The 27177-nt window shown below is 45.4% G+C and overlaps 3 protein-coding genes across 5 annotated transcripts; all 3 read right to left on the reverse strand.

Annotated features, from left to right (window-relative positions):
• Window positions 1-45: 45 nt before the first annotated feature.
• Window positions 46-6756, reverse strand: ppp1r8a (protein phosphatase 1, regulatory subunit 8a). The gene is made up of 7 exons (XM_062530294.1): window positions 6689-6756; window positions 6056-6116; window positions 5339-5492; window positions 4584-4801; window positions 3437-3581; window positions 1207-1271; window positions 46-895 (listed from the first exon to the last, which is right to left on the reverse strand). Exons 1-7 carry the CDS (start codon window positions 6736-6738, stop codon window positions 530-532), a joined length of 1059 nt encoding a protein of 352 aa, XP_062386278.1. The 5' UTR covers window positions 6739-6756; the 3' UTR covers window positions 46-529.
• Window positions 6757-6942: 186 nt separating this feature from the next.
• On the reverse strand, window positions 6943-10384 carry LOC134073250 (replication protein A 32 kDa subunit-like). 2 transcript variants are annotated; one of them, XM_062530295.1, is made up of 9 exons: window positions 10071-10384; window positions 9825-9898; window positions 9606-9710; window positions 9217-9330; window positions 8972-9046; window positions 8226-8345; window positions 7948-8034; window positions 7398-7492; window positions 6943-7295 (listed from the first exon to the last, which is right to left on the reverse strand). In XM_062530295.1, exons 1-9 carry the CDS (start codon window positions 10081-10083, stop codon window positions 7217-7219), a joined length of 762 nt encoding a protein of 253 aa, XP_062386279.1. In that variant the 5' UTR covers window positions 10084-10384; the 3' UTR covers window positions 6943-7216. The 2 variants fall into 2 exon arrangements, with proteins under 2 accessions (XP_062386279.1, XP_062386280.1); XM_062530296.1 differs by lacking the exon at window positions 7398-7492.
• Window positions 10385-10983: 599 nt separating this feature from the next.
• pdik1l (PDLIM1 interacting kinase 1 like) lies at window positions 10984-26136 on the reverse strand. 2 transcript variants are annotated; one of them, XM_062530298.1, is made up of 3 exons: window positions 25685-26136; window positions 22883-23225; window positions 10984-16848 (listed from the first exon to the last, which is right to left on the reverse strand). In XM_062530298.1, the coding sequence occupies exons 2-3, from the start codon at window positions 23168-23170 to the stop codon at window positions 16108-16110; spliced, it is 1029 nt and encodes a 342-aa protein (XP_062386282.1). In that variant the 5' UTR covers window positions 23171-23225; window positions 25685-26136; the 3' UTR covers window positions 10984-16107. The 2 variants fall into 2 exon arrangements, with proteins under 2 accessions (XP_062386282.1, XP_062386281.1); XM_062530297.1 differs by having other exon boundaries at window positions 22883-23228.
• Window positions 26137-27177: the final 1041 nt, after the last annotated feature.

The raw sequence follows: 27177 nt of genomic DNA on the forward strand, positions 1-27177 counted from the left end.
CAGCGTTTAAAAACGTTCATTTCCAAGAACCACGCCTTCTTAAGGTAATGTTCAGAAGCACTGCTGTAATAATCTTAGAATTGATACATAGGCAGGCAGGCAGACAGTGTAGTCTTTTAGTTCATTTAAACTTTCAGTGTGAGTGTTGCAATTATCGACTTGCTTCCTAACAAGTCCTGTCAGGATATTAAATTAGATTAAAAAAAAACAAACGAGAGCAAACTTCATATTCACAGCCTCAAAAAACTCCTACTTAAGTTAGACACAAGATATCAAAACAAAAACAGGGAAAAACAGGACGGGGGGTCAGGCGGCAAAATAAAACAAACAAACAAACAAACAAACAAACAAAAACCGAGACCTGATTTCATACAAAGTCTCTCAGTACATCTTTCCCAGTCCAAAAGCCCAAGGGTCCTTTCCTTAACACACACACACACACACACACACACACACACACACACACACACACACACAAACGCACGCCCCCTGCTCCCACAGTGTTCGAAGGACACCATGACGACTGTGCTCAGATCAGCAGTGAGGGCGTGGGCTTCTTCCCAGGCCACGCCTCCTTGGCGTATTTCTTCTTGCGGGGCTCGTTGAGGGCCTCTGGTCCTCCCGTGTACGGCGTGGGGCCCGGGGCCGTGGTGAGGACCACCGGGGGCTGGACGCTGGTGGGGGACAGGTCCACCTCCGGAGCGGGGTTGGGGAAGGGCAGGGGGAGTCCCCCCAGGATGGTGGAGCCGCTCTGGGACGCGCTGAGCGGGCTGTCGCCCTCGTGGGCCGTGGGGGGCAGGTCACCATACAGGCCGGCGCTCAGGGGGAAGTTCTGGATCCGCCGCGCCACACCGTCATCCAGGCCCAGAGCACCACCACCCTCAGTCTTCTTTTTCTGCAGAAGGGGGTGGGTGGGTGGGTGTGTGTGTGTGTGTGTGTGTGTGTGTGTGTGTATGAGTGTGTGAGTGAGTGAGCAAGTGTGAGAAAGTGAGAGATGTGTGTGGTGTGGTGTGCGTGTGAGTGTGAGAGAGAGAGCAAGTGTGAGAAAGTGAGAGATGTGTGTAGTGTGTGTATGTGTATGAAAGAGGGATTTTTTGAGAGAACGAGACCAACATAGCTTAATATACAGTGCAACAACAGTTAAAGGGATTAAAATGCCAAATCACACATGGCTGGTAGACCTACAGTATGGGATTAGAGCATTACCTTCATAGGGACCACAGCAGTCTGCACCATGTTCCTGAAACGCCCCACCGAGGGATCCACATCCTCTGTAGGGAGACAGGTAGACAGCACAGCAAACACACACACACAAAAGTTATCAAAGGTAGAACACACACACACACACACACACACACACACACACACACACACACACACACACACACACACACACACACACACACACACACACACACACACACACACACACACACACACACACACACACACACACCAATTCTCTCTCTATTTCTCTCATAGCTACTACAATAAAAAAAAAAATAAAAAAAACACTAAGAGACATAATGGAACTGATATTATTCGAGGGTTCCATCCCGGCAAAGTTTGTGAGGATAACATGTCTAGGCTCATTCATTCATATCACAGCACCACGAGGAACAACCAGCACGGGAACATTATGCGATTCCCTCCTAGACTACCACAAGTACGGACCTCAAGGCTCAATACGCAGGCATACAGAGAACACACCATATATGTGCAGATATTGATCAACTAAATGCTCTCGGTCATTCTTGGACTGACAGATGGAGGAGAGACTGGTGGTGAGTGAAACAAAAAGTAAACTCACTCTCAAGCTTTGATTATTACGAAGGCATTGTCACAAGACGGACGTGTTTGGGCCTATGCCGTGCTCCGCATCTTAAGACTGTAGTGAGAGCACTGGGGCGTCTGGTGTGAGTGGGGAAAGCTTTAGGAGCCACAGGGATCGGAGCAGGCCTCCCTCAGTGTCTTTTCAGTCTCTTACAATGCTAGACTGGACTGGTAAGTTGTAACTGACTTCAAGAAAAGCTGCACTTTGCACTTTGTACATAATTCATAATCATAATTTGTTCATAATCATCACTTCATTGCACGGGCGCGTTTCAGTGTGCTCGCTGAACACACCGCAGGCAGCACAACGCCGAAACGCGTCTGTGCAATAAAGTTATTACCTTACGGCAAACAGGCAAAGGTTTACACGACCATGACCTCAGGGAGATCAGGCCCAGCACCAAACATTTTGCTTTTTTCCCCTCCCTCTCTTTTTTTCTGTTGAACCGAAATAATACTGAACCATGGTGCCCAAACTGAGGTATGAACCCAAACCACGACCTCTCTGTACCGTTACACGCGAAGGAACAACCGACACAACAGCCAGCAGCGCTTCAGCCCAGAGCAGCAAGCACAGGCAGGAGAGGAATGAGGAGCACTTATGCAAGACAACATACCTCCACTACTGCATTAGCTATTGGCATTTGGCAACAGCTAACAGCACTGTAAAAATGAACGGGTTCTTCTCATACATGAAGCAGGCTCAACGTGCAAAGTGCATCACTATAGGCTATATACTCAGAAGGCTGTTCAGGTTCTCATTTGTTTCTGGTGGAGCCAGGTGTGTTTGAACCTGCCACTATTGCTGTCTACACGAACCCGCTTGTGTATCAGCATATTACAATCTAAACCCATTTGTGCGTGTGTTTAAATTGTTATTATTGGGAAAACCATATCTTCAGTGTTGGAGTGAACACGTAAGGAGCAGAATAGAACAGAAGACGCAGTTACAACACAACACAGCTCAACACTCCACCGGAAACAAATGAGCTACCTGAACAGCCTTCTGTGCATACAGTATAGTGCATTTCAAAGTGCAGCAGACTTTGTTGACATGTTTTAATGGACACAAATGCCAAATGAAAGACTAAAGAGCTCTATTACAGGTTGTTGTTCTCCCTGGAATTGAAGCTAAGGAGGAGCTCTTATCAAAGTTGTTCTTGGAGGCTGGCTCACTGCAGCGATGTTTAGTTGCTGACACGGTGCTTTGGAAGCAGTATCTTTTTTGGCCGTGTGACCATTCTGGACCATCAGCTGAAAACTGCAGATGGATGCTCTACTAGAACAATGCTGACAGATCAGAGTGAGACAGGCAAAATGGCCGCAGATCTCACAGTGTACTGGTAGAATGTAGGGCAGCTGGGCTTTAGAAGTCCAAATCTGCGCTCGGAGGTTGAAGTGCTGGGATTACACTATTACATTAACAAAAAAAGGCATACTAGCTAGTGAGACTGTGTGTGTGCGTGTATGGGTGTTTGAGTGTGCTTATCTGTCTGTGGGTCTGCGTGTGCATGGATGTGTGTGTGTGTGTGTGTGTGTGTGTGTGTGTGTGTGTGCGCGAGTGTTACTGTGGGCTGAGGGGAGGATATGTGCCCTGTCGTACCCGGGTTGATGACCTCCTCCTCCTCGCTGAAGGACACCCTGGAGCTTTTCCGCCTCCTCTTTGGCCGCTGGATGTCCAGGTTGCCCTCCTCGATCGTCAGGGTGGAGATGCGCTTGTTGTGGGCTGTGTTGAACTCGGTCAGATTCTGACAGAGTGGAAGAGAAGGAAAGCTGTTCAGCCCTAGTACTGACCTTTCCACAAACTTTCACATAACATTTCTATCCCTGTACAGAAAAAGTCTTCAGTGCCTTAAAATTTGGAAGCCGATAATGATCTGTTTTCGAATCATAACCAGCTTGGCTCACGCCTGGGCTTGCATTCATAAAGCATTTTATCTTACCACTAATACGCTTTGCACATTGGGGCCAACATGAGTTTGACTACCTTAGATTTGATTGTTTTCAATATAACCCCACAAAGCAGTGTCAAACTTTGATGCGGTCACCATGCCAATTCCAATTCAGCTCTATTTTTAACAGCGCCATTCAATAACATCCATAGCTAATCCATTGCTTGTCAGTTAAAACTGTTGCCGCTGATGTGCATGACAAGTGACAATGCAGTCAGGTCAGCACCTATTTGCGGAGCATTTAAAAGTACTCCTAAACTGCACTGAAGGTTAATAACCATGAGTTTTTCGAAAAGCTGCCGAGACCAGCTTTTAGTAAGAAAAAATGACAATTCCTAAGGTAAGAGTTCCGTTGCTACGAGCTTGCTTGCAGTTACTATGGTGATTGGCTGATGAGTGACAGGTCTGTGTTGGTGAGAGGACAGCACTACTTGAGTACCGCGAAGGACGAGAGATAAATAGATAGATAAATAACTAAATAAAGATGACAGGCTACGAAGCACATAGCCTAGTTATGGAACACACTACGAATCGATGCAGTATCTTTGCAACGTTTTTCAAATGAATCTGTATACGGGCATATTTGCATAGGTGAGAAGCAATTTACTTTTAGTTTAAATCTTGACAAATAATGGTTTTGATTGTTGTTGGTGGTGTTATTGCATCCCCTGCCCACCCCCACCCACCCAAACACACACACACACACACACACACACACACACACACACACTTTTCCATCCAGCGCTTTCTCCTAAACTCTCTATTCCGCGTGCACGGTTCTCCCCCCGGCGTGCTCACCTCCAGCTCCGTCTCCTCCTCGGGCAGCCCCAGGAGCCCCTTCAGCTCCTCGTCCTCCACCCCCTTGGCGTCGGCCGCCGCGGCGTTCGGCTGACTCTGGGGCTTCTCGCGGAGGGTGTAGACGCGCGTGGAGGCCCCGAACGACATGGTGGAGTCGATGGGCACCTGCTGGGGCTTGTGCGGCTCCAAGCGGATGTGGCCCAGGAATGTGCCATGGGCTGCAGGCGAGCACAAAGTGGGCACACTCAGCTGTTTTTCAAGCTGTTTTATCAAATCAACATGATTAGTCAACTGGCATCCATTTGCCACCCAAAGTACAGGCTAAAGGGCATGACAATATTGAAAACATTCACAGTGGTGCTTTTATTTATTAATGGGGATAATTTTTACAACAAACATTATATTGCTATAATATTATTTAACCATGAAAGCAAACCATTACAATAATAGCCTATGCATTTTTGGAGTGCGTGTGCATGTGCAGGGGCATGTTCTATAAGACAATATATTTTGCACAGGGAAGCGTACAAAAACTAGGACATCGACTCTCTCTCCATACAGGCCATAATGTTTTAGATAGCTAGGATCATCTACAACCTTTGTCAACATTTCTAGTGGTCTTGTTTTCTTGCTGGAGAACGTATTAATGCAGAGTGTTTGTGTTTGTCTATGTGTGTCAGTGTGTGTGTGTGTGTGTGTGTGTGTGTGTGTGTGTGTGTGTGTGTGTGTATGTGTATGTGTGTGGCTGCACTCACTGCTGTTGAGATCAATGAGGAACACACGCTTGAGGTGCCTGTGGTAGACGAGAGCGGCGTGGACGCGGGAGCAGGACTGGTGATCTATGGTGAAGTCACAGTGGTCAGGGTTCCTCCCAAACAGGTAGTACTTCTTCTCGTCGATGATGAGCTTCTGCGCAGGGACAGGGAGAGGAAAACACGGGGCCGGTCAGAAGTGAAAAATAAACACAACTGGGCCGCAGCAAACAAAATTAGGTGTACGGGATGGATGGTGTCTGCCTGGGCATGGTTTTGGGGTCAGGGGTCACTAGCTCACTGAGAGCGGCCTGCAGGAATGGGAGGGAGAACCATGTAAAAAAAATAAATATATAAATGAATACAAACTTTGTTGACATTGATAAATCTTTTGCGAGAGTGGTTGTTTGAAAAGACAGATGAACCTTGAAACATCCAAGCAGAGAGAGAGAGAGAGAGAGAGAGAGAGAGAGAGAGAGAGAGAGAGAGAGAGAGAGAGAGAGAGAGAGAGAGAGAGAGAGAGCACAAGTTCAGAGAATGAATGTTATTATAGGCCACCCAAATACCGTTGTTCAAAAGGTCTTTGACAACCAAGGTCAGGACCACTAGAGGGGGCGGGCCCATTGAAAAGGGAAATACATGAGTGTTGCAGAGGCTCCCTCAACTCCAACACAACAGCGAATGCAATCTGTATCAGGTGCTGCTGACAGATCGTCTTACCTCTATGAGCTTGTCTCCTTTCACGACATCTAAGTGGAGACCTGGTGGTGGTTTGCCTGCCCTGCAGGAATCACAATATGGATTTGCTCCAACAGTAACGAACAAACACAGTGATGATCCTAAAGCCTACTCAAAAGATTATTGTAATAGGCTTGTGCAGTTGTGCATGATAGCGGTTACTGCACCGACATGCATAACGAAGTAAGAATGCAATAATATTGGTCATGAATCTACATGCATAAACACTTTGAAATATTCTGTAATACGAAAATATTTTCATACAAGCATACGATGGCATTATGTTTGAGTATTACTCTGACAATGACTCAGATGTGAGTGCTTCACAAATCACATACAGCAGTAAAATAAGGCGTGACATGTCACGTTAACATTACATTAACATATTTTTGTCAAGTGGGACAAGTTAGCTACTAGCTCACTGCTCACTGACGTTAACTTGCTGCTTGGGAGTTGCTAGCCAGCTAATAGGATAGCAAATGCTATAGAAAATGGGCATGCGTGACGATCCAGTTACTGTTTTTTGCAACGTTCAGGTACAGTACTAGATAAGTTGGTTGAAAGATTCATGAACACGGGTAGCAATTTTTCAACATCTGGCCTGACATGACTTACCATGACGGACAGTCGAAAAGAGGTGTGTTAGCGCCTGGGTTCGCTGCCATCTTACAGTATCCCACAGCATTCTGGGTAACTGGCGGACTTTACAAAATAACTCTCAGTGATCCCAAGATGAGTCCCAAAATGATTATAATATTAATTTGGGAATAGAATAGTCGCTTCTTAATTAACCCTATTAAGTATTGGCAGGTTAAAAAGGAAGAAATACAGTTTCTAAATATATATTTTATTGCAAGGTCTATCAAAGATCCAAAGAATGCAAAAATGAAATACCAATGACCTTATAGGCCTACATCCTCTTTTGGAACTGAGGTTTCCATAATTTTAATATGTTGAAAATATAAATTATATCATGTGCCCCTACGGAACATGCAGCACAAATCAAGTCCTTGAATCAAATCATGTACTTTTACATGATGAAAGGGCCTTCCACCTGGCCTATAAACACACACTAGGCCTACTTTGGCCTTGGCCTATCTTTAGCTATGTCATGGCTATTTCCATAAGACTGGTGACCGCACATCAGTCAACTGCCTTAAAGTGATCGTCATCAACGGTGGTGTAGATGTGACCTTCATTTGAGAGAAACTGCAAACAGTTCCTGAAGAGAGAACACAGAGGATATATGGTGAAGTTGGTGAAGGACACACTGTGTTGGGTTAAATGCTGTGCCTGCCCATCTACAAAAAAAAAAGCTTCCTACTTGATATTGAACAAATACTGTGGTGTAACACAGTCTTTCAGAATCTTGAGACTTATTCCTGACGGGTCTGGATAGCTCTTTATCAACTTGAAGACCTAAAGAAAAGAAAATCTCAAGTAGAAGTATTTTTGTCACTGTAACTTCTGACAGTTTTCTACCCCTGAAGTTCTTCCAAATCGCACTACCCCATCATAAGTCTCTGAGTTGTATAAACTTGATCCTAATTAGTAAATCAAATCAAGCTCTGAATTGAACTAATTGAATCAGCAGTGGGTGTAAGTGCAAAAGGAAGGGCTTGGAAGCACTGTCACAGAGCAATACATAACTTCTACTTCTGGAATAAAAGCCACCCACATCACTTAAGACAATTCATTGAGAGTGTACACCCATTTCATAATAATAACAGATTTCTTTCACCTACTTTCCCCATTACCTCTAAAACACATATGAGCTAACAATGTAATTGGCTACAGTGGTCCAGTGAGAATGATTGCAATGTTACGATGACCACAGTGGAATTGATTATAGTTTGAGGGTAGGCTGCAGTCACCTCATTCTGGGCAGGGCTGAACCCTTCCACATTCTTAAAACTTTGGTGCTTTTCTGTTCCATTAGAACCTATCGATGCATTGTTTGTCTGAGGAGAATGATAACACAAACAAAGAAATAAAAACAGAGTCTGTTTTCTTAATGAACTTATGTGTGTGATTATATGAAAACATTTCGCTAGCACAACAAAATAATATGCTAGTCTGGAAAGAGCCATTTTCCATGCAATTAGATTGAACACATTCTGGCTCAAATGTCACATTGGCAGGTAATACATGCCTTACGCAGTGGAGGGTTTCCGTAAGCCATGTGGGCCTGGGTCACCTCTAGGATGTGGGAGGTGATTTCATTCAGGTCCTGCAGTCTACGGAGGTGAAGACCAACCAGCGACCTATGGTTCTGATACAACACAGACCAAAACAGCACATTTTAAGATATTAACTAACTAAGTGGCATGATAATCCAGGACATTCAGCAGGCATATTCATTTGATATACTTATACACTATGTCCAATAGGGTGCTGAGAGAGGAGGGAACATGATCTATAACAATTACATCAATATTTGAGAAATTTACAATTTTTTAACTTGTCAACAGAGGAGAATAATAATAATAATAATAATAATAATAATAAGCTTTATTTGTATAGCCCCTTTCATACACACAATGCAGCTCAAATGCTTTACATTAACACAATAGAGATAAAGAAAAATAAGAAAGAAAAATAAAATAATAATAAACAAACCCATATAAAACACCAGAGAATTAAGTAACAATGAGAATTCACAGGATGGTAAAGGGATAGATACAACATATCAGAGTCCCTCTCATTTCAGAGCGACATACTTCACAGATCTCTGTTGTTAACTTGCATGGACATTGATCAGTTTAATTTGGTGAGATTTTTAATGTTACCAATAAAATATGGACAACTGCTGCATTTTGTGAACCAATAAAAGCTGTTCAATTTGCAACACATGTTTAGAGGACTCTCAATAAGCCACTGAAAGCTCCATCCACATACCTCAAATGAACGGAGCCTGCCGATGATTTTGACGTAAGTGCCAGGGGGGACTACAGAATTCTCCACACCTTCTTCCTAAAAGACGATAAGGTGCACATAGTCTCAGGGGAAACAAACTCAGAGGCCTAACGAGATCTTCTCATCACTTTGTATTCAAGTTTCGACAAAGTAGAATCCAAGTAGAACTTTACTACCAGTACCAGTATCCCAAAAATATATCACCCAGCCTGATTAGGTGACCTTACCTCACTGTCAAGCCAGAACCGTGCATCTATGGATGGTCCTGTCATGTCATCCAACAAATACAGCATGGATGACATGGAGGACGAAACTCTCTGCACAATCCCCACTAGAGACACCTTGTAGACACAAGATTTGCTTTAAATGTAGGCTAATGACATTTCCACAGTATGAACAAGGCCATGCAGTGGTTTTCATTTCCAGTGTGTGACTGGGGCAGTCTACTAGTCAAATGAAGCTCTCTAATAAAATATAACAATTGAGTTACTAATGAAGTATTTTTTAAAATAAAATTGCGTTGGGGTCTGGTCCAAACATGACCTATCATGAAACGTTTGGTTGGTTAACTGGTAGGCTAATGATTACTTTTACGCAGGAAACGGCGATGCCTTACCATATTAATTTCAATCTCTCCAACTGAAAAACCACTCTGGATTTCAGTGGCAGATTGGAGTTGGGAAACTGTGCATGGTACAACACAGAGAGCATTTGGCCTGAACTGTAGAGAAGAGAGTTGGATAAACAACTTTGTATCAGGGATATGGTATGGAATGATGAATGTCGGAGGTAGGCTATAATTAATAAAGTTTAGCCTACTATTAGAGAAACTCACCCTGGCTCTTTCAGGTGTGGTGGAAACGCCAGTGGATTGATTGCAATCAGACTCACGAGATGAGTAACCAAAACCTAATGGTTTTTCAAAAAAGAGATGATCAGCAAGGCGATTTCAAATACCACATTTGACTAGCTAGGCTTCTTCTGGACGCCTGGGGTCGCCACGGACACGCGTTAACATGACCGGACAGCATTTCGGTCGCCACCACTGATGGAACCAACAAAACTGTAGGCTACAACTTACCCTGACTACCCATGTTGAATATGATATGACTGCCTATCAGAAGTTATACGTTCAGCTATAGTCTACATCCAATGCCCGTCCGAGTTTAAACCAAGGCCGATATTTCCAACGCGTAGGCTAGTGTTTGATGCTCTCCTGCGCAGCTCTGGTTAATTCACCAATCATTTTACTTTAGACACGTGATCGAGTCCAACGCAATTTCTAAGGTTAAATTATTGGCGTTTGATAGGCCTATGTCAATAAGAAACGCAACAGTCTACCTATTCGAGCATAATGCTAATAAATGATCGTCGTATAAAGCCCACTTCAAACAACATGCTGGAGTTGATTGTTCAAGTATTCCAGTGTGATTAACACAAGAAAGCTAATTATCCTGATTTCCGTCATTGCAACCCAATTTTGATTTTGCACTGCAGCCAGTGAAACAGTAATTGCAAGGCCAAATTGGTCCTGCAATTTAATTATCAACACCTGAGCCCTGACCTCTTATCCAACATGCTTCACTTGACCTCTTATCCAACATGCTTCACCACAGCCTAAAATTGTGGCACACAGTCTCCTTATTGTATAAGAATGTCCCATGGTCATCATTACCTCATCCCGTTTTAGGACATGACATTACATTAAAGTTATTCAGCCTGTCCCGTCTGCCCTTTACTAAACCCATTAACGTCACGTTTGTGAGAATATGGCACGCAGTGGTGACTGACGTAAGGTCGTAAAGCAAGAAAAGCATGGGTGTGTCACCGTTCCGTTCATCACTGTTCTTAGGAAGACATTTATATTGCAATGCAGCTTCTGTTGGCAGACATTACCACGGCATTACAGGTAAACTTCTCAGTTAGTTACCATGGGAATCAAATATGAGTAATGAGTGCAAGTAATTACTGAATCATTACAAGTGGAGTCCACGTTCGTTTATTTCTTTCTTTATTTATAAAGCAAAAGCAACAATAAATTACACATTCATTTACAACATTGCTTTTGATAAATTTCAATCATTCTCAAAATATTTTACACTGACTCAGAGAGAAAATTCGTTCTTGGAAAAAAAGGGGAAAAATCTGACTGGTTTTAAGGTTTATTTTTTTCCTTCTTCTTTTCAACATAAAACTTGATCATTACATTCCCCCAGTCATGGCTGCTGCCATTACACATCCATTCAGAGACCCCTCAGCATTGGGATCTGTTAACCAATGCAATTCTGGTTGAGCAGCCGGTGGGTGATGCATTCAACAACTCAACACGATACGTCCTGACACAGTGATGGTTTTGGTCATCCGTGACTCGCAGTACTACTGCTGCTGCTGCTGCTGCTATTGGACCCAAGGACCAAAAAATGATGAAACCAGAAATCTGAGCTTCGCTAACTTCTACTGAAATATGTAATGGGATGTGTGTGTTTATGAGTGTGTTTATGCTACCGGGTTCAATTCTGTCCACAGTGTTAAGTTCTACTGAGTGCTGGGAGGTAGTGGAAAAGTCGGCTGGGCCCACTCCAGTTGGTGGAGACGGAAGGAAGGACCGGGGGTTGGGGTGGGTGGTGGGTGGTTTAAAGGATAAACACGCAGCCAATGGACACAGACAATTACCAACAGTACAGGCACACCACATCGCATTCTGAATGGCAATTCATTGACTCATTTATACAGAGACTGGAAAGAAAACTGTAATAAGTTGTCTGCGCACACACACACACAAAACAAATCTGGAAAACCAAACCCATCACAGCAACAATGTCAGATTGAATCATGGTCCAATCCATGATGTCATCCCTCAAAATAAAAAGAAAGAAAAAACATCTTTTACACTTTCTTCAATCTATACAACCCCTGTACAGTATATACAACAATGGGATCTAATCAAACCACAGAAAGTCTATGCATACAAAAGATTAAGAATCTTCAAAGTGGAACTCATTTTTGAAGATTAATAATCTTGTGTTTTGAGGACAGTGTCTTGAGGTTTTGGCAAAAATCCAAAAAAAAGATGGGTTCACTGAAAAGGGACTTCATGGAAAGGCTCCCTTCTCTAGCTCGTAGAGACTTGCAGGGAGACCCCATGGCTGTATCCGAAATGCCGAAATGCTAGACTACTAGCTGCATACGCCTCACCACTATTCTGTCAAGATCAGCATACCAGCAGTATGCAGTATGCAATCTCGGAAACAGCCCATGTGTCCTCACATAAACTTTCCCAGCAGCCTCTTCCATCTCCCAGCAGCCTCCAGGGCAAAGAGATGATAATGACCTACTTTGAAAACTGAATATCGGTCTAGTCTAGTCTAGTGGCTGGCCTTGTCACTGTGCAGTTCCCTGTGTTCAATCACACAAGTGTTTAAAAGAAGCAAAGGAGAGAGAGAGAAAACAAATGTGGGCGTTAAGTCAACTTGTATGACAAGCAGACTTAAATACTGACAGCACTTTCATATACACATGTCATTCAATAAGCTCGGAACAAGGTGGACCCACTCAAACACAATCTGCCCTATAAGATTACGGGCTAAAGAAAAGAAATAAAAACAACACACGTTCCTTCACCGGTCCACTGCTCTCTAGGCTAAGTGCACAGTCATTTTCTTTTTCTTTTTCTTTTTTTGATATATCAAGTGCTTACATGGGCAGGAAATTTAGAAATAAGGCATAAATTCAGCTAATCTCAGAGAGAGAGAGAGAGAGAGAGAGAGAGAGAGAGAGAGAGAGAGAGAGAGAAAGGCAAATGCAAAACAACAGCGTGATGTACACCCATCTCTCCTGTGGCCATATTATGGATTACAGGTTAACCCTGTCAGTGCTTCTATAAAGGCAAGCCTCCATGCAAACATTCCAGGATATTGTGTGTGTGTGTGTGTATGTGTGTGTAGAGCAGGTGCCGTGCTTTTGCTGGTGACCGTTTGTCAAGAGCACCAAGGCAAGACAAGCAGGAAGAGTAAAGTGACCCTGAAATCTGCATCTACTGCATTAAATATTGAGAGCTTAGCGCGTCTCAGTTTTTTGTGTGTCTGCGTGTGTGTGTGTTGTTTTTCTTTTTTAGGGAAACAACATGCCCATCCCCCACGTCCCTAAAAAATATTGCTGCTGCAGAACAGAATTGAGAGGCACACCCCTCGTTCCCACTACAGTGGAGCTGGTAGAAAGATGTTGACCTGAAAGGTATTTTGGGTCCCCCCTCCCCACCCCGCATCCCCCGGGCCTGTCTTTGCCAGCTGCTGTGACAACCTAACAGGCTTACTGTGGGGCTGTCAGAAGCGTGGCGAAAGGGATTACCAGTGGGATCGAGTGCCATAAGGGGTGTGTGTGTGCGTGTGTGTGTGTGTGTGTGTGTGTCAGGAGGGCTTTACACAGTGAGAGATCAAATTCACCTCAGCAGCATCAAGTGTCCAAAACTGACAATGCCTCAGCAACCAGAGGTTTGCTGTGAGTGTATGAAAAGGTGTGAGTGTGTGTGTGTGTAAGTGTGAGGACAGTGGTGGCTTCTCGTCTTGAGGAACATGTGATGTCTATGTGTGTCACCTGTCTTGACCATCTCTCTCTCTCTCTCTCTCGTGAGTACACGCTCTCTAAAAAGCGCTTTTCAGTAGAGTCTAATAGGAAGCCATGGGTGCACCAAAGAGGATCAAAAAAATTGTGGGCAGAAAAACAAAATTAAGCTAAGCTGTCAAGTCCCTCAAGTGCTCAAGTCCCCGTTCCCCCCACCCCTTCCGACACACCCACACCGAGTCCCTTTAAGACAATCCTTCAAGTTTGCAGATTCAAGTTCAGAAATGTTGGGCTTCTGCAAGGCAACACACTCGGCCTCAAACTCAAGAAGTGGATGTTTAGGCAACAATAAGGGCCTCTATGCTCCCTTCAGTAAGCAGCTTGACGCCTGCCGACCCCTTTTCTCCCATCTTTTTCTCAGGGAATTTAATTACATTAGCGGGGGGGGGGGGGGGCAAATTCCTCAAATTCTCTCGTTAGGCAATTCGTTGAAACATTCACATCACTGCATCTGTGTTCTGTCCAAAAGAGACACAAACTGACCACTCACCCAAGCCCGCCCACACCCAAAACACCCCACTCCACTCCATGGGTTCAACCCAGATCACAGGACTGGCTTAGAGCCAGAGGAAAAGCACAGGTCGCAAACACCTGCTAGCCTCGGCACAGATTAACCCTGCTCACACCTGCACACCAGCCTGCCTGCCCACACACACACACACACACACACACACACACACACACACACAAGCTGGCAAAAAGTGGAACAGTTGTCAGAGCGTAAAGGTTACTTGCTCCACTAGCCCAAGCGGCGTGTGTCCAGGTGAGGTCACCTACAGAGGCTGCACTGCAGGGGGCCTGGTCCCGCACGCTCTGTTCCACGGAACTTTTTGGAAGACTCTAGAACAGGTCTGGCCAAAATTTGCCCCGGTCCAATCAAGTCAAAAGATTTTGTGTTGTTTTACTGCCTCTTGCAATCCTACCACTCTCTAAAGTGATAACACAGACCTTTGAATGAGAGGCGTTTCGTAAAAAATTCAACTGAACAAAAATTTCAAATGAAATAAATTCAGCAGCATTTTTTTTCACCTGCACACATACTGTACTGCTCTCTGCCTTTTTTTATTCTAAGTAGGGGCTGAAGACATGCATTAATGGCTGTTTCCACTGATACTTCCATTAAAGCACCGAGTAACTAAGTCAATTTAGAGTCAGGAGCCTGCAAATAGTACACTCACCCCTTCTAGCACAGAACATGAAGTTTAAACTCCACTGGCAACCTGACTACAGAATCAGATGTTTTCAAGAAAGTCTGGCAACAGCAGTAAAAACAGTAAAATGACATCATGATGACCCATCCAGTAAAACTAACTGGCAGACAGAGAGTACAGCCCATAATGATCACAGAAGATTAGCACAGACCAGCCACTCGGATGCCATTGGCTTGTGGTCAGTGGCGTTGGTGGAGGTTTTGGTCAAGCGTGTCAAGAAAAGAGGCTTTTTTTCCCTGTGTGTACGGAGTTGCATCAGAGCTGACGTTAGCACCAGACGCGAGAGCCAGCCAGCCGGAGACAGAGAAAACAAGAAACCTCAGGGCTGTCCAGAGACACAAACAGTCAATGGGGCTGTCAGACTGGGGGCGAGGGGAGGAAATAAGGAAGGTTCCCAGCAGAGAAAAGAGATGAAGAGAGGAGAGGAGAGGAAGACGAGATACCAGGGGAGGACCCATCAGAAGTTTGCTTTTGCCAGACGGCATTCCAACTCTGCTAATTAAATCCCCATGCTTCCAGGCGCGCCGACGAGATCAAACAGATTTTTTTCAGGGGGTGGTGTGTATGTGTGTGTGTGTGTGGGGGGGGGGGGGGGGTAACAGTGGAAGGGTGCTGGTGCAATCCGATCCTCCTCAGACAGCGACGAGGACGAGGTGGAAAACGTGATGCGGATAATTCCTGAAGAGTAAGATAAAGCGAAGGCTTCGGCCAGCACTCAACCGAAAGCCCGCAGAAAACACTGTGCTTACGGGGCAACCTTAGGAACAGTTGCCGTGGTAAACGCCACACGTCGCTATTCTTGTCACATAACTACAAGAAAGAAATGTCAAGGACCAATTGATTTCTTATATTTCCCTTGATATATAAAACCAGAAAAACACAATTACAAAAAAAATTGTTACAAAAAAACCCTCCAAACCAGTTAGTAAAAGGATGCATAGATACCTGCACCCAGTGGTTGGTGGGTGATTGTGTTTGTGTTTTATTGTCGTCTTCGTAACAAGCAAACAAAAAACAAGGAAAATCAAAAAAAAGAGAGAGATTTGCACTTTAAGTGCAAGTAACTGTTCTTGTTTAGCGCCACCAGTCCCCAGTCCTGATTTGTTCGGCGTTGCTTCGCATTGCTTTCACTTCTTTACAAAAAAAAAAAAAAGAGAGAGAGACCAAAAACAAAACATCAAAACGAAACCCAAAGCCCTTTAAGGGTTTGTGTCGGGGTCGAGTGGGCTGTGCTGTGCGCTGTGCACTCAGTAGTCCTCCGCCTTCCCATCATGCACCTGCCCGCCATCATGTGTCCCAGTCGAGCTCGCGGCAGGCGATGCGCACCAGGCGGAGCTCCAGCTCGAAGGCGTCGGGCCGCTCCTGGGGGTTGGCGGAGAGCATCTCGCGGATCAGCTGCTTCATGCTGGCGTTCATGCTCTTCTTGCGCGCCGGGATGAGCAGCTCCATCTTGGGGTTCTCCAGCAGCGCCTCGCCCAGCGGCACGATCTCGCCGCCCTGCTGCACGTAGCTGCCCAGCAGCTCCTTCTGCGTCTCCACGTCCACGAAGGTGATGCGCTCCACCATGGCCCAGATGATGACGCCCAGCGCAAAGATGTCCGCCTTGGCCGTGTAGTGGCCCTCCCACACCTCGGGCGCCATGTAGAAGTCGGTGCCGCAGGCCGTGGACAGGAAGCACTTGTTGACGCTGGCCGGCTCCTCGGGGTTGAGGCCCGACGTGGAGCACACCTTGCTCAGGCCGAAGTCGGCCACCTTGAGCGTGGGCTCGGGCGAGCCGGCCGGCGTGCGGCCCTGCGAGATGAGGATGTTGTCGGGCTTGAGGTCGCGGTGGATGATCTGGTTGCGGTGCAGGAAGGCCAGCGCGCTGCCCAGCTGCAGCATGAAGCTGGTGTTGGTGCGGCGGCTGGGCTTGCGCGACAGCAGGTAGGCATTCATGTCGCCGCCGTCGCAGAAGTCCATCACGAACCACAGGTAGTAGGCGCACTGCGGGTCAAAGGCGATCTCGCCCTTTAGCGACGTCTCCACCAGCTGAGAGATGGAGACAGATAGAGACGGAGAGAATGAAAGAGGGAAAGGGACAGATAGAAAGAAGGAGATAAAGATATAGACAGATAGATAGATAGATAGATAGATAGATAGAGAGAGAGAGAGAGAAAGAGACAGATAGAAAGAAAAAGAAAGAAAGAGAGATATAAATAGAAACAGACAGCAAGAGAGAAAGACAGGGGAGACAGATGAACAGACAGAGAGAGGGGAAAAGAAAAGTTTAAAAACAATGTAATTAGCATCATCATCAAAGCGACATAATAAATCACCATCAATGATTCATTAGTTGAAAACCACAATTGTTAACTCTCACAACAGCCTCCCCTCCACATAAAGCCACATCATAAGTTGGCTAAGGATAGAAAGACATGGAAGGGGAAAAAAATGGGGTAAAGAAAGAGAGAGAGAGAGAGAAGACAGAAGACAAATATAAGCACAAGTTAAAGTCACACAGCTGTTTAAAGCTGAAACCAAGTTTTACGAGCGCCATTGTTAAGTCCTGAGCATGTTGCAAACAGCTGTCAACACTGATGCATACCTGGGCAACGCTCTTACACAACGCATTCAAAACACAGTTCTACAGAAAAACAGCAGGGGGTTTAAGCTCCGAAGCTGGCTCTGTGCAGACAACGTTCCACCTCAGCATGACAGCTAAAGGAGGGAAGAAAGGGGGAAGAAAATCACATTTCTAAAAGCCCACTTTTAAGAAACTGCATCTGATAACCCGATTCATCAGATTATCACTTCATTTAGCTGCCACCCCACTGCACCTCCCCAAAATAAGACACATCAAAGGCTTCCCTATGCGGCAGCGGGAGATGACGAGCCATCAAGAAACAGGCGGATCATCCGAGCATTCCGCCACAGATCTCTTCTGAATCCCGCCGCTAGACACTCATCCTTTTGTGCTCATTGCACGAGGCGGAGCTTTGACTTATTCTATCCTCTCCTTCCCTTTTTAAATGGGGGCCCCAAGGTGAAGCTTTGCTTTGCTGAGGAGAGCCTTGGGCTGCAAGATGATCTCCCTTTTAACCCTTAGGTGCTGTAGAGTTGGTGACGGGTAACAGTGTGTTTCATCTGAATCTCAAGCATCGCCTACAGTACATCTATCTGCCTTCTAAAGTGTCTTGAGTTGGTGACCGTACACTGAGAGGACCCAACTCTTGTTCTTGAGATCAGCTTGGAAAACAAGTATGGATTCCCGTAGTAATGAGATGAACGTGTTTTTTATGTTGTCTTACAGGAAACGTATAAATAAGTTATTAGAACTGCTTACTGTGGTTGAGCAAGAAGGAAATGTCCTTTTAATGTCCTTTTAATTTAGTGATAAATTACCTTGCCTAGTTGTAACGAGAGTGAGGTTTGGCTCTTGTTGTGTTGTTGCAAGGGAGGCCACCAGGGTTGGAGAGCATGATTGTAACGTCAAGTTCTTCTCCAAGCATAAAATCTGACCCGACTTTGCGTTCAAGTCAGACGTCATATGTCATAAAGGCACTAAGAGTTTACTGCTATGTTAGCTGAATCCAGGCCCATCTTTCAGAATGAAGAGGCTAAATTGTAGAGGGAGACATTAAATTGGTGCATCATGGGCAGATAAAGAACCAAAGTATGTGGCTGCGTGAAATACCTCAAATATTCATGCTACGAGGATACTGTACTTCAAACGCTCAAACTAGCAGATCAGCACACCTGATGAGACGAGACTAAGGTGAGGTGGTGGCGTTGTGGTTAAGCTGCTGAGCTAGCGTGCACAGTTGTGGGTTCAATTCTTCAACTTCCATCGTTGTGCCCTTGAGCAAGGTAATTAACCCCCGAGTTGCCCCCAGGAGAATGTAGTAATTTACACGTGTGAGTCGCCATCATTAAAAGTCGGCCAAATAAAAAAGATCTTTCTGATTTTGTGAGGAAATAAAAAACAGTCATTGTCTACTGGAATCAAGAAATAGACAGTTCCATGTGCAGAGACTCAAAGTGATTCCAGTCAGACTGGCTAAACATTCAAAGAAGCTGAGAAACCACAGGAGGGAAACTACAGGAGAAGAGAAAGGAGGGGGAGGGGGAGAGAAAAGGGAAGGTACGGATGAATAAAATGAAAGTGTCCACCGCCCAACTATCCCCCCAAAGCATGTGTAACTGACTGCAACACATTACGCAAAAGCCACTGAGAAAGCTCTTTGACTGTGCCAGAAAATGAAAGGAGAAGTTAGCTGTGTGCGTGTATCTGTGTGTGCGTGCGTGTGGGTGTGTGTGTGTGTGTGTGGCGGCCGGGCAGGCAGGAAGTTGTGGTCTTTCTTGTGAGGTGATGACTACAAAGTAACTCGTTCCCCGCGTCCGCTGAGCCATGAATCTCGGCCAACATTTAAACGGTTCTTTTCACACACACACACACACACACACACACACACACACACACACACACACACACACACACACACACACACACACACACACACACACACACACACACACACACACACACACACACACACACACACACACACACACACACACACACACACACACACACACAAGTTTAAAACGCAGTCTGATTTACAAATTGGGCATTCTGAATGTCATATACACACACACACACACATTCACCAAAGTGTTTAAAATGTAGTCTGCTTTACAAATTGGACTGCAAATTGTTTAACACAGAGCTGATAAAGGACCCCCCCCCCCCCCTCCCCATCAAGCAAAATGAATGTGTGGATTCAATGAGCAGCAACAGCATTGGGTTGTCCTCCCTCTCCATAATCATTTGTTTTTCTGCAGGGGTTCTCTAGAAGAACATGGCACAGAGAGGAAGAATGGAGTGGTGGTTAAAGGGAAAGGGGGTGAGAAAGAGAGAGAAAGACAAGAGTAAAAAAATGAGTGTAAACAAAGGGTTCTGGGAGAGCAGCCAAGCGGTGCGCGGTGGAGAGCTTAACGAGCTGATGGACAAAGGCCCACGTGCCTCTGCACTGAGAGAGGAGACGAGCCCGACAGTACTCACACACACACGCGCACACACACACACACAGAGTCATGGGCATGTTGGTCTTCTCTCAGTCCTGTCTGTCAGAGAAGACCAGACACAGTGAGAGAGAAAAACCTAGAGTATGGTAAGAGGAAGATGTCAAGAGAAAGAAAACATGCAGATACCAGAGAAAGAGGGGGGGGGGGGGGGGCTGAAAGAGAAAGAAGTCAGATGCATGGAAAAAGAGGAAAGAAAGACACAGCGGGACACAAGGAGGAGAGAGAGCGAGCACGAGAGAGAAAGAAAGAAAAAAAGAAAGAAAGATTGATGAGGTGAGAGAGGAGCAGTCAAACAGGAAATCACAAGCCTATACATGCTGATGCACACGCACACACACACCAATTCAATAACTGCGTTACATAATAAAGCAGAAACGCACACGCGGAGAGTCAGGACACCCACCCACACAGGTATCGCTGCTGACATAGAAACAGAGCAACAAGACTGATTGGCAACTTGACAAGGACACTTGTACCAACTCTAGAACAATGGCATATGTGTTGCACATGCACACACTGAAGCGTCCACGTGCATGCTCAGACACACACACACACACACACACACACAGCTGCAGCGCAGACAAAACCGTGCACTCCTACAGCAACTTCCTGGCAGTCTAATGAGGTCATAGGTTAATCATCTTATCAGCCCAAGAAAACTCAAACTCCACACCTGCCACGGGGCACAACTACCTGACCGCACCTGTCCCATCCCACCACACCTGCACCACGGTCAGCTCACGCTCAACGTCACAGCTCCTGGCCATCTGGACGTCTGTGATGTCACGTCACAGTCTCCGCCGCACAGGAGTGTGTGTGTGTGTGTGTGTGTGTGTGAGTGAGTGTGTGTGTGTGTGTGTGTGTGTGCGTGTGCGTGCTTACCACCAGCGGCAACTTGGCAATTTGACGCCGCAAACGGGAAACAGTGAGCCATACACTCTCGCTAACACACACACACACACCACATCCTGGGCCATGAAAAACACACCAGCTGTGACACCCCTCTAAGCTGTTGATCACAGCACAAGGGAGAGATTTTGGAGAGGCAGGACAGCGTGTGTCTGTCCAGGGCAGAAAGGAGCACTGTGTGTGTGTGTGTGAGGGGGGGGGGGGGGGCGGATAGGAATGTGCTCAATCATCACTCTGTGGTCACATGACTCTGGTTTGTCAGTATGTGACGGTGCAGTGTGAAGATAACAACAAAAGATAACACACATCTGCACGCCACCTTTCTACATACACACTCATACAGTCTGTGCAAATAGATAAACAAATAGGCCAACACTAAACAACACACCCATAAAAAAGGCACAGAGATCAATTCTAGTGTGGAGCGCACACACGCACACACAGGCACACACACACCAATGCACACACACACACACTCACTCACGCACACACCTCAGCTGTCAGCGGCTTTGAATTGCAGCCTCAACGACTTATCAGGCAGAGCATCGGGTACAGAAAAAGCCACTTAATAATAACAGTGGTAGGTCCCTCCCCGGCTTCTTCAAGCCTCTCTTCCTGTTTCCTGCCGGTGTTAACTGCCAGGGCAGGCAGCTGTGTGGCAGGCAGGAACGCTCCGTCCGGCACGCGCACCAGAACACGCCCGCACTGTCCACTGGCAACACTGGTCATGTGCTCGCTTGTTCGGGTTCCATGCTTATACAAATAGACAGCTGGCTGCAGAAAGGAGCAGCAAACCTGCCCGTCTGTCTATCTGTCTGCCTTTCTGTCTGCCTTTCTGTCTGCCAGGTCCATACAGATAGGACGTTCTAGACTTTCTTCTTGAGGCCAACTCTGAGAGACCTCTTAAATGTGAATAGTTAATCATTTAATCATAATGCATGCAGAACTTGCTCTGTAACAGTTCTACAGTCTTGGCAAGCTAGATAGTCAAAAGAGAAGAAGAACAGCATAAAGCTGTCAACAACATGTATTCATAAACTGTTGCATAGGTCAGTTAAACATTTATCAGATAAAGAAAAGAATAACACCAATGCTTATCTCTATCCCAAAGAACTGAGAGGCTGATCAACACATGGGCATGCACATAAGTCACATGCTTTAATGCAATGTATCCAAATGGTAGAACTCTGGTAGAACTCCAGCAGAACTCTGGAATAGACTAGAATTCTGGAATGTTTACGCTGCTGCTTATCTGGCAAAAGCATCTTCACTGTCGTTGCATCCCTCAAACCACTCATATGGGGTACCAATCCAACTACACCTAACTATCTCCAACTCCACCCAAAACACACTTGATTAAAACATACACACACCAACCTGCAGCCTCTCCATCAATAAAGAACAACACACATCAGATCAAACTACCATCTTCCACAACGCACTACATTCAAAACAGGTCCAGCACACAGTTCCATCCTCCAGGTGGATGACACACACACACACACACACACACACACACACACACACACACACACACACACACACACACACACACACACACACACACACACACACACACACACACACACACACACACACACACACACACACACACACACACACACACACACACACACACACACACACACACACACACACACACACACACACACACACACACAATCTAGCACAGAGAGGACCTTGAGCATTACTCATGCATGAACACATAAAGTACATATCCAATAAAACAAACACAATGAACCTAAACACAGACAAACCTACTCCCAAACATACACCCAACACATCACCACACCCAGAACCCCACACAGATGTATGACACACACACATCTCCTCCCAAACATACACCCATCACATCACCACACTCATACACACGTAGAAAACATATCCACAGTGATAAGCACACACTTATCCAGATGTACGATGTACACACACACACACACACACACACACTCAAACCTCCTTCCAAACATACACCCATCACAACACCACAACCAGCTCATACAGACATACAATATATATGCACCAAATCACACAATGAGCAATGAGCAGTAAGGCTGGTGTGGCCCACCTCTAGGTAGAGTGAGGAGCTGGAGCCGTGGCTCATGCGCTGGGCGAGGCCGTCCCTCTGCAGCACGCACTCCTCCAGGTGGATGACGTTGGGGTGCTGGCTCTGGATGCTGCTGAGCGCCCAGAACTCACGCAGCGCCAGCTCCACGTTCTCGGGCGAGTGGCAGCGGATCTTCTTGACGGCCACGCGGGCGCCCGAGCTGCGCGCCACCGCCTCGTACACCACGCCGTAGCTGCCGCGGCCCACCTCCTGGATCAGCTCGTACTTGGCCTGGCTGCGGCTCACCATCCTCGCCCTCGCCTCCTCGCCCTCCTCCACGCTTCCACGTCTGCTGCTGTTGCTGCTGCTGCCGGGGGAGAGAGAGAGAGAGAGAGAGAGAGAGAAACAGAGAGCGAGAGCAATGGGGAGAGAGACGGGGGCCAGAGAGGAGAGTGAGAGAGTGGAAGAAAGATAAACAGAGAGAAAGTGCAAGAGAGAGGGGGAGAGAGACAAAGTAAGAGTGAGAGAGGCAGAGAGAGAGAGATAGGGGCAAATGTTTATATTTATATGGTATTAAGCATTACTTATTCAGATAATCTTGGTCTGCTTCTACTGGTTCGGCAGAATCTGTCCAACAAACAAATGAGGACCATACGTGTAGTGTTGCTTAACTTAAAGAGCAAGACACTAACAGCACAAAGATGATGGTGTAAATACCCTGGAAGCATCCCAATGACTATTAGATGAGAGCTTACAGAAAGATAAATAAATGTCTAAAAGCAGGTGTAAAGGGTCTACTGGTCTTAGGTGCAATAAATCAATAACACGTGGTCTAGGGCTGTATTCCTCTCCCCTTTCCTCACTTAGTTCTTACATACAGCAACATAGCACAACCTCAGTCCAAATAGATATGATACATCCGTTTAACAATCTAGGTAAAGGAACATCAAAATAAATAAGTATATGTATCTCAGGACTTAACAACAGCCAAAATCCAAACGCTGCATCTCACAATGTAAGTGAAAGTGAAAGCACATTCATGGGAGGGACCCATGAGTCAGATCAACTGCTATATTCAATGGATTCTTCCTTCACCCATGCTATACTAGGCCTATTATACTATACAATACAACTCTGTATTATACACCAATTGCTATGACAATGTTCCACTGTGTTTGCGACTTTGCGTACTACTCTGTACAGACAGACAGACAAATAAATAAAACCTAAACATAACATCCTTGGCAGAGATCATGACTGGCAGAAAGACTGAACAATGAGCAGGAAAGAGGCAACTGTCTGTCAATAGTTGAGCTGTAAATAGCGTATGCAATACTTCCCTAACAGAGACCACGTGAAATAGGTTATGTCAACAACCGCAACATGAGGAACTAGCCTACTTCGTCAGACACCATTCATTTATTCAACATCGTACGTGAATAAGTAGCCTAGCGTGTTGACATTCATGGACAGTCCTGCTGCAGGAATCAGATCAAAGCAAAACTTCTGTGAGTCTGGTCTGACCTGGCAGCTCAAGACAGCTGAGCTCAGCGATACAATTCCTCTCCAACATATGTTCCCCATGTATCCATCTCGTTGACGGAGAGAAGCCACATGGCAGACGTCAAGTTACTGCCCGGTGGCATGCCCGGGGCAACTAAGGTGAGCTAGACGGAGATGTTTTCCATACCTCGGGCATTAATCCTGCCTGGTAACTTAATTTAAGGGCGCAGTATAGCACTCTTGGCACAAGGCCAACAGCTAGGTTAAATCAGCAACCCAGATCTTGATGGACTTGAATGTCAGCTTGGGATATAACAATAAGGTCAATCTGTGAGAAACGGCTTCGGTATGACGCAAATTCATGGAGTGAATGGGCTAACTAATTTCAAAAGTTCGCTATGCACACGGGTGTTTATTGACTGATTCTCACGTGGCAATGCATGCCCAGACATGTCAACATCGAGTAGATCAAATTAAATAGATTGAGACATGGCAATGACAGATACGTTTCTTATAGGTGTTATGAAAATAGAGAAAAGCCTCACTGAGCCAAATAGCCTGCATCTCCAAATAACTGGCAGTAATCTGAGTATAAGGTAAGGTTTCCCATCCTGTCTTTCTTGCGCAATTGCAATTATGTAAACAAAAATATAATGGCCATCTTTGGCCTCGGTATTACACCGACAGTGAAGACTGTGAAGTGACATGATAGACCTCTCACTTCCCTTGTCCATTTCACCATCGAAACACATGGTTGCGGAAGGCAAAGCCATGCTAATGTTAGTTGGGTAAACATGGCTGTATCCAAGCCACACTGTAAAGACAACTAGATACATTTATGTAACATTTTATCAATCTACCATATCCTCCACGTGTCCGTTGAGTTCTGAACATGAAACATATGTAACTGTCAGCAGTTACCATCTTCACGCTTTAGAACGTAGAGCTGACACTGTTGTTGTATAACTTGCTAGCTGGCTAACACTACCTTAGCTACGTCTGGCTAACAAGCTAATCAACAGACCCAAGACTGCATGGACGAATCCACTCAAATGAATATGTCAGTGGCAACTATAACAACACAACAGCTTACAGTGATAACGCAATAATATATTCTTATTTGTCCAGTGGAACCAAAGACAGACTACTATGGTCAGCGAAGTTCGCTATTGTTTCTTTTTTATAAGCATATCGTAGCTAGTTGGCTGTCCACGCTAATAAGTCCTCTTGGTCAGATTCCACCTGCGCAGCACGTCGCATGGAGACACAAAGAAACCAACACATTTCTGAAGTAATCGAACAAAGAGACAAGATATCTACCTGTCGTCGCCCTTGTCTCTTCTCCACACACTGCTTCTTCATTGAGTGTCTGTATCACGGAGTCTGGCAGCCATTATCCACACGACTATTCCACACGCTCTCGCGCAGCGACGGCCCGTCAATGTGTGCGCTTGGTGACCTCGTCTCGCGGATCAGATCGGAGATTTCCCTTTCACCTCGGCGGCGTGCGCACGCTTCTGGCTCCCACTGCAAACAACACAGATGTGAGGCGAAGCAGAGCGGTGTCTCAAATGTGGGAAACACTGCCCCCTCCCTTCGGTCTTTTGGGGTGTCTTCAAAACAGTGCTTTGGCTTTGGAAAACGAAAATGGTGTCGCCAAACTCGCCGCAGCACGCCACAGCAGCAGCGATTTTCCCCCGTGAGCTCCCACCCACTCTGCCGTCATTGCAGTGCATGTCACTTGAAGCCTCCCATCGAAGGAGAGCGCTCTGCCTGGTTGGAGAGATAAATCGCACATTCACTTTCAAATTCGGTGCACGAGCTGGGTTGCCTTCATTTCCGATAATTATGCAGGGGGGTTATTGTGGACTGTCACCGATTTAAAATGTAAAAGGCTCGTCGTTGTTATTTGATAGAACAACGCAATTACCATAGAATTACAGCATAATTTTACGTATGAAGGCTATTCTATATCATGGTAGATAAAATGTCCGTCTGCTTAGCAAAGTGACAGCCAGCTAAGTCTATGCAAGCCAAACATTAAATGAGCTTTCAATAGAATAAACATTCAGATATACAACAGAATGTGCCCTCTAACATGATTAATACAGTCATGCATTTTATGATTTGACGACATATATTTAAAATGGCCAAAAGGCTACTACACCGTGAAGTTAGTGAAGGAGCACACCCCCGTGGTTTACAATGGTACATTCCCTTAAAGAGCCATCCATGATTTCAGTAGTCTAGAGACCCAAACATTCTACAGTATGCCTAGTCGCTCATTTCAGTGCAGGTTATGTTACATGTACTGAGACAAAGATAAACTATTTACAGCATTATATTATAGCCGAGGTATGGTAGGCCTTCGTTTATATTAGCCTATGTATAAACAGTGCATATAGGCTACTTGAATCGCCATATGAAGGAGTAAACAAAACAAAAATCCACCATTCATGCTCAAGTGTGTCATATGAAGCAATGAAAAAAGACGCACTACCAATTCTCAAGTTGTAATAGAAAGATATTTATTATCAATAAATCAAGGAGTGAATGTCAACACTGAAACACATTCTTGGTCACAACATTCTTGTTTGAAATGCATGCTTTGTCACAATGTTTTGGAAATGGAAAGGCTGACGTGAACCAACCAGTTACTCTCTTGGCCCTTGGATAATTGCAGAACACCCTTGAGCATGAGTTATATAACAAAACCACTGGTTATAACAGTCATTGTGGTTACATTCTTTGGTCACTTAATTATAAAACACGTTTTTCACGGTCTCCATCGGACACCATGGGAATGCAAAACC

Source organism: Sardina pilchardus, chromosome 24 (genome assembly GCF_963854185.1).
Source record: "Sardina pilchardus chromosome 24, fSarPil1.1, whole genome shotgun sequence".
NCBI classification, from domain to species: domain Eukaryota; kingdom Metazoa; phylum Chordata; class Actinopteri; order Clupeiformes; family Clupeidae; genus Sardina; species Sardina pilchardus.

What these genes read in the sequence shown, in the direction of transcription:
- ppp1r8a (XM_062530294.1), bottom strand. Translation starts at nt 6,738, where the DNA reads ATGGCAGCGAACCCAGGCGCTAACACACCTCTTTTCGACTGTCCGTCA. An exon ending in AGGAGGAGACGGAGCTGGAG is followed by an intron (nt 3,582 to 4,583) that starts GTGAGCACGCCG and finishes CCACTCTGTCAG; the next exon opens with AATCTGACCGAGTTCAACAC. An exon ending in CTGCTGTGGTCCCTATGAAG is followed by an intron (nt 896 to 1,206) that starts GTAATGCTCTAA and finishes CCCCTTCTGCAG; the next exon opens with AAAAAGAAGACTGAGGGTGG.
- LOC134073250 (XM_062530295.1), bottom strand. An exon ending in GAGAGATTGAAATTAATATG is followed by an intron (nt 9,331 to 9,605) that starts GTAAGGCATCGC and finishes TGTGTCTACAAG; the next exon opens with GTGTCTCTAGTGGGGATTGT. An exon ending in TCAGCCCTGCCCAGAATGAG is followed by an intron (nt 7,493 to 7,947) that starts GTGACTGCAGCC and finishes TCTTTTCTTTAG; the next exon opens with GTCTTCAAGTTGATAAAGAG.
- pdik1l (XM_062530298.1), bottom strand. Translation starts at nt 23,170, where the DNA reads ATGGTGAGCCGCAGCCAGGCCAAGTACGAGCTGATCCAGGAGGTGGGC. An exon ending in GCTCCTCACTCTACCTAGAG is followed by an intron (nt 16,849 to 22,882) that starts GTGGGCCACACC and finishes TCCATCTCTCAG; the next exon opens with CTGGTGGAGACGTCGCTAAA.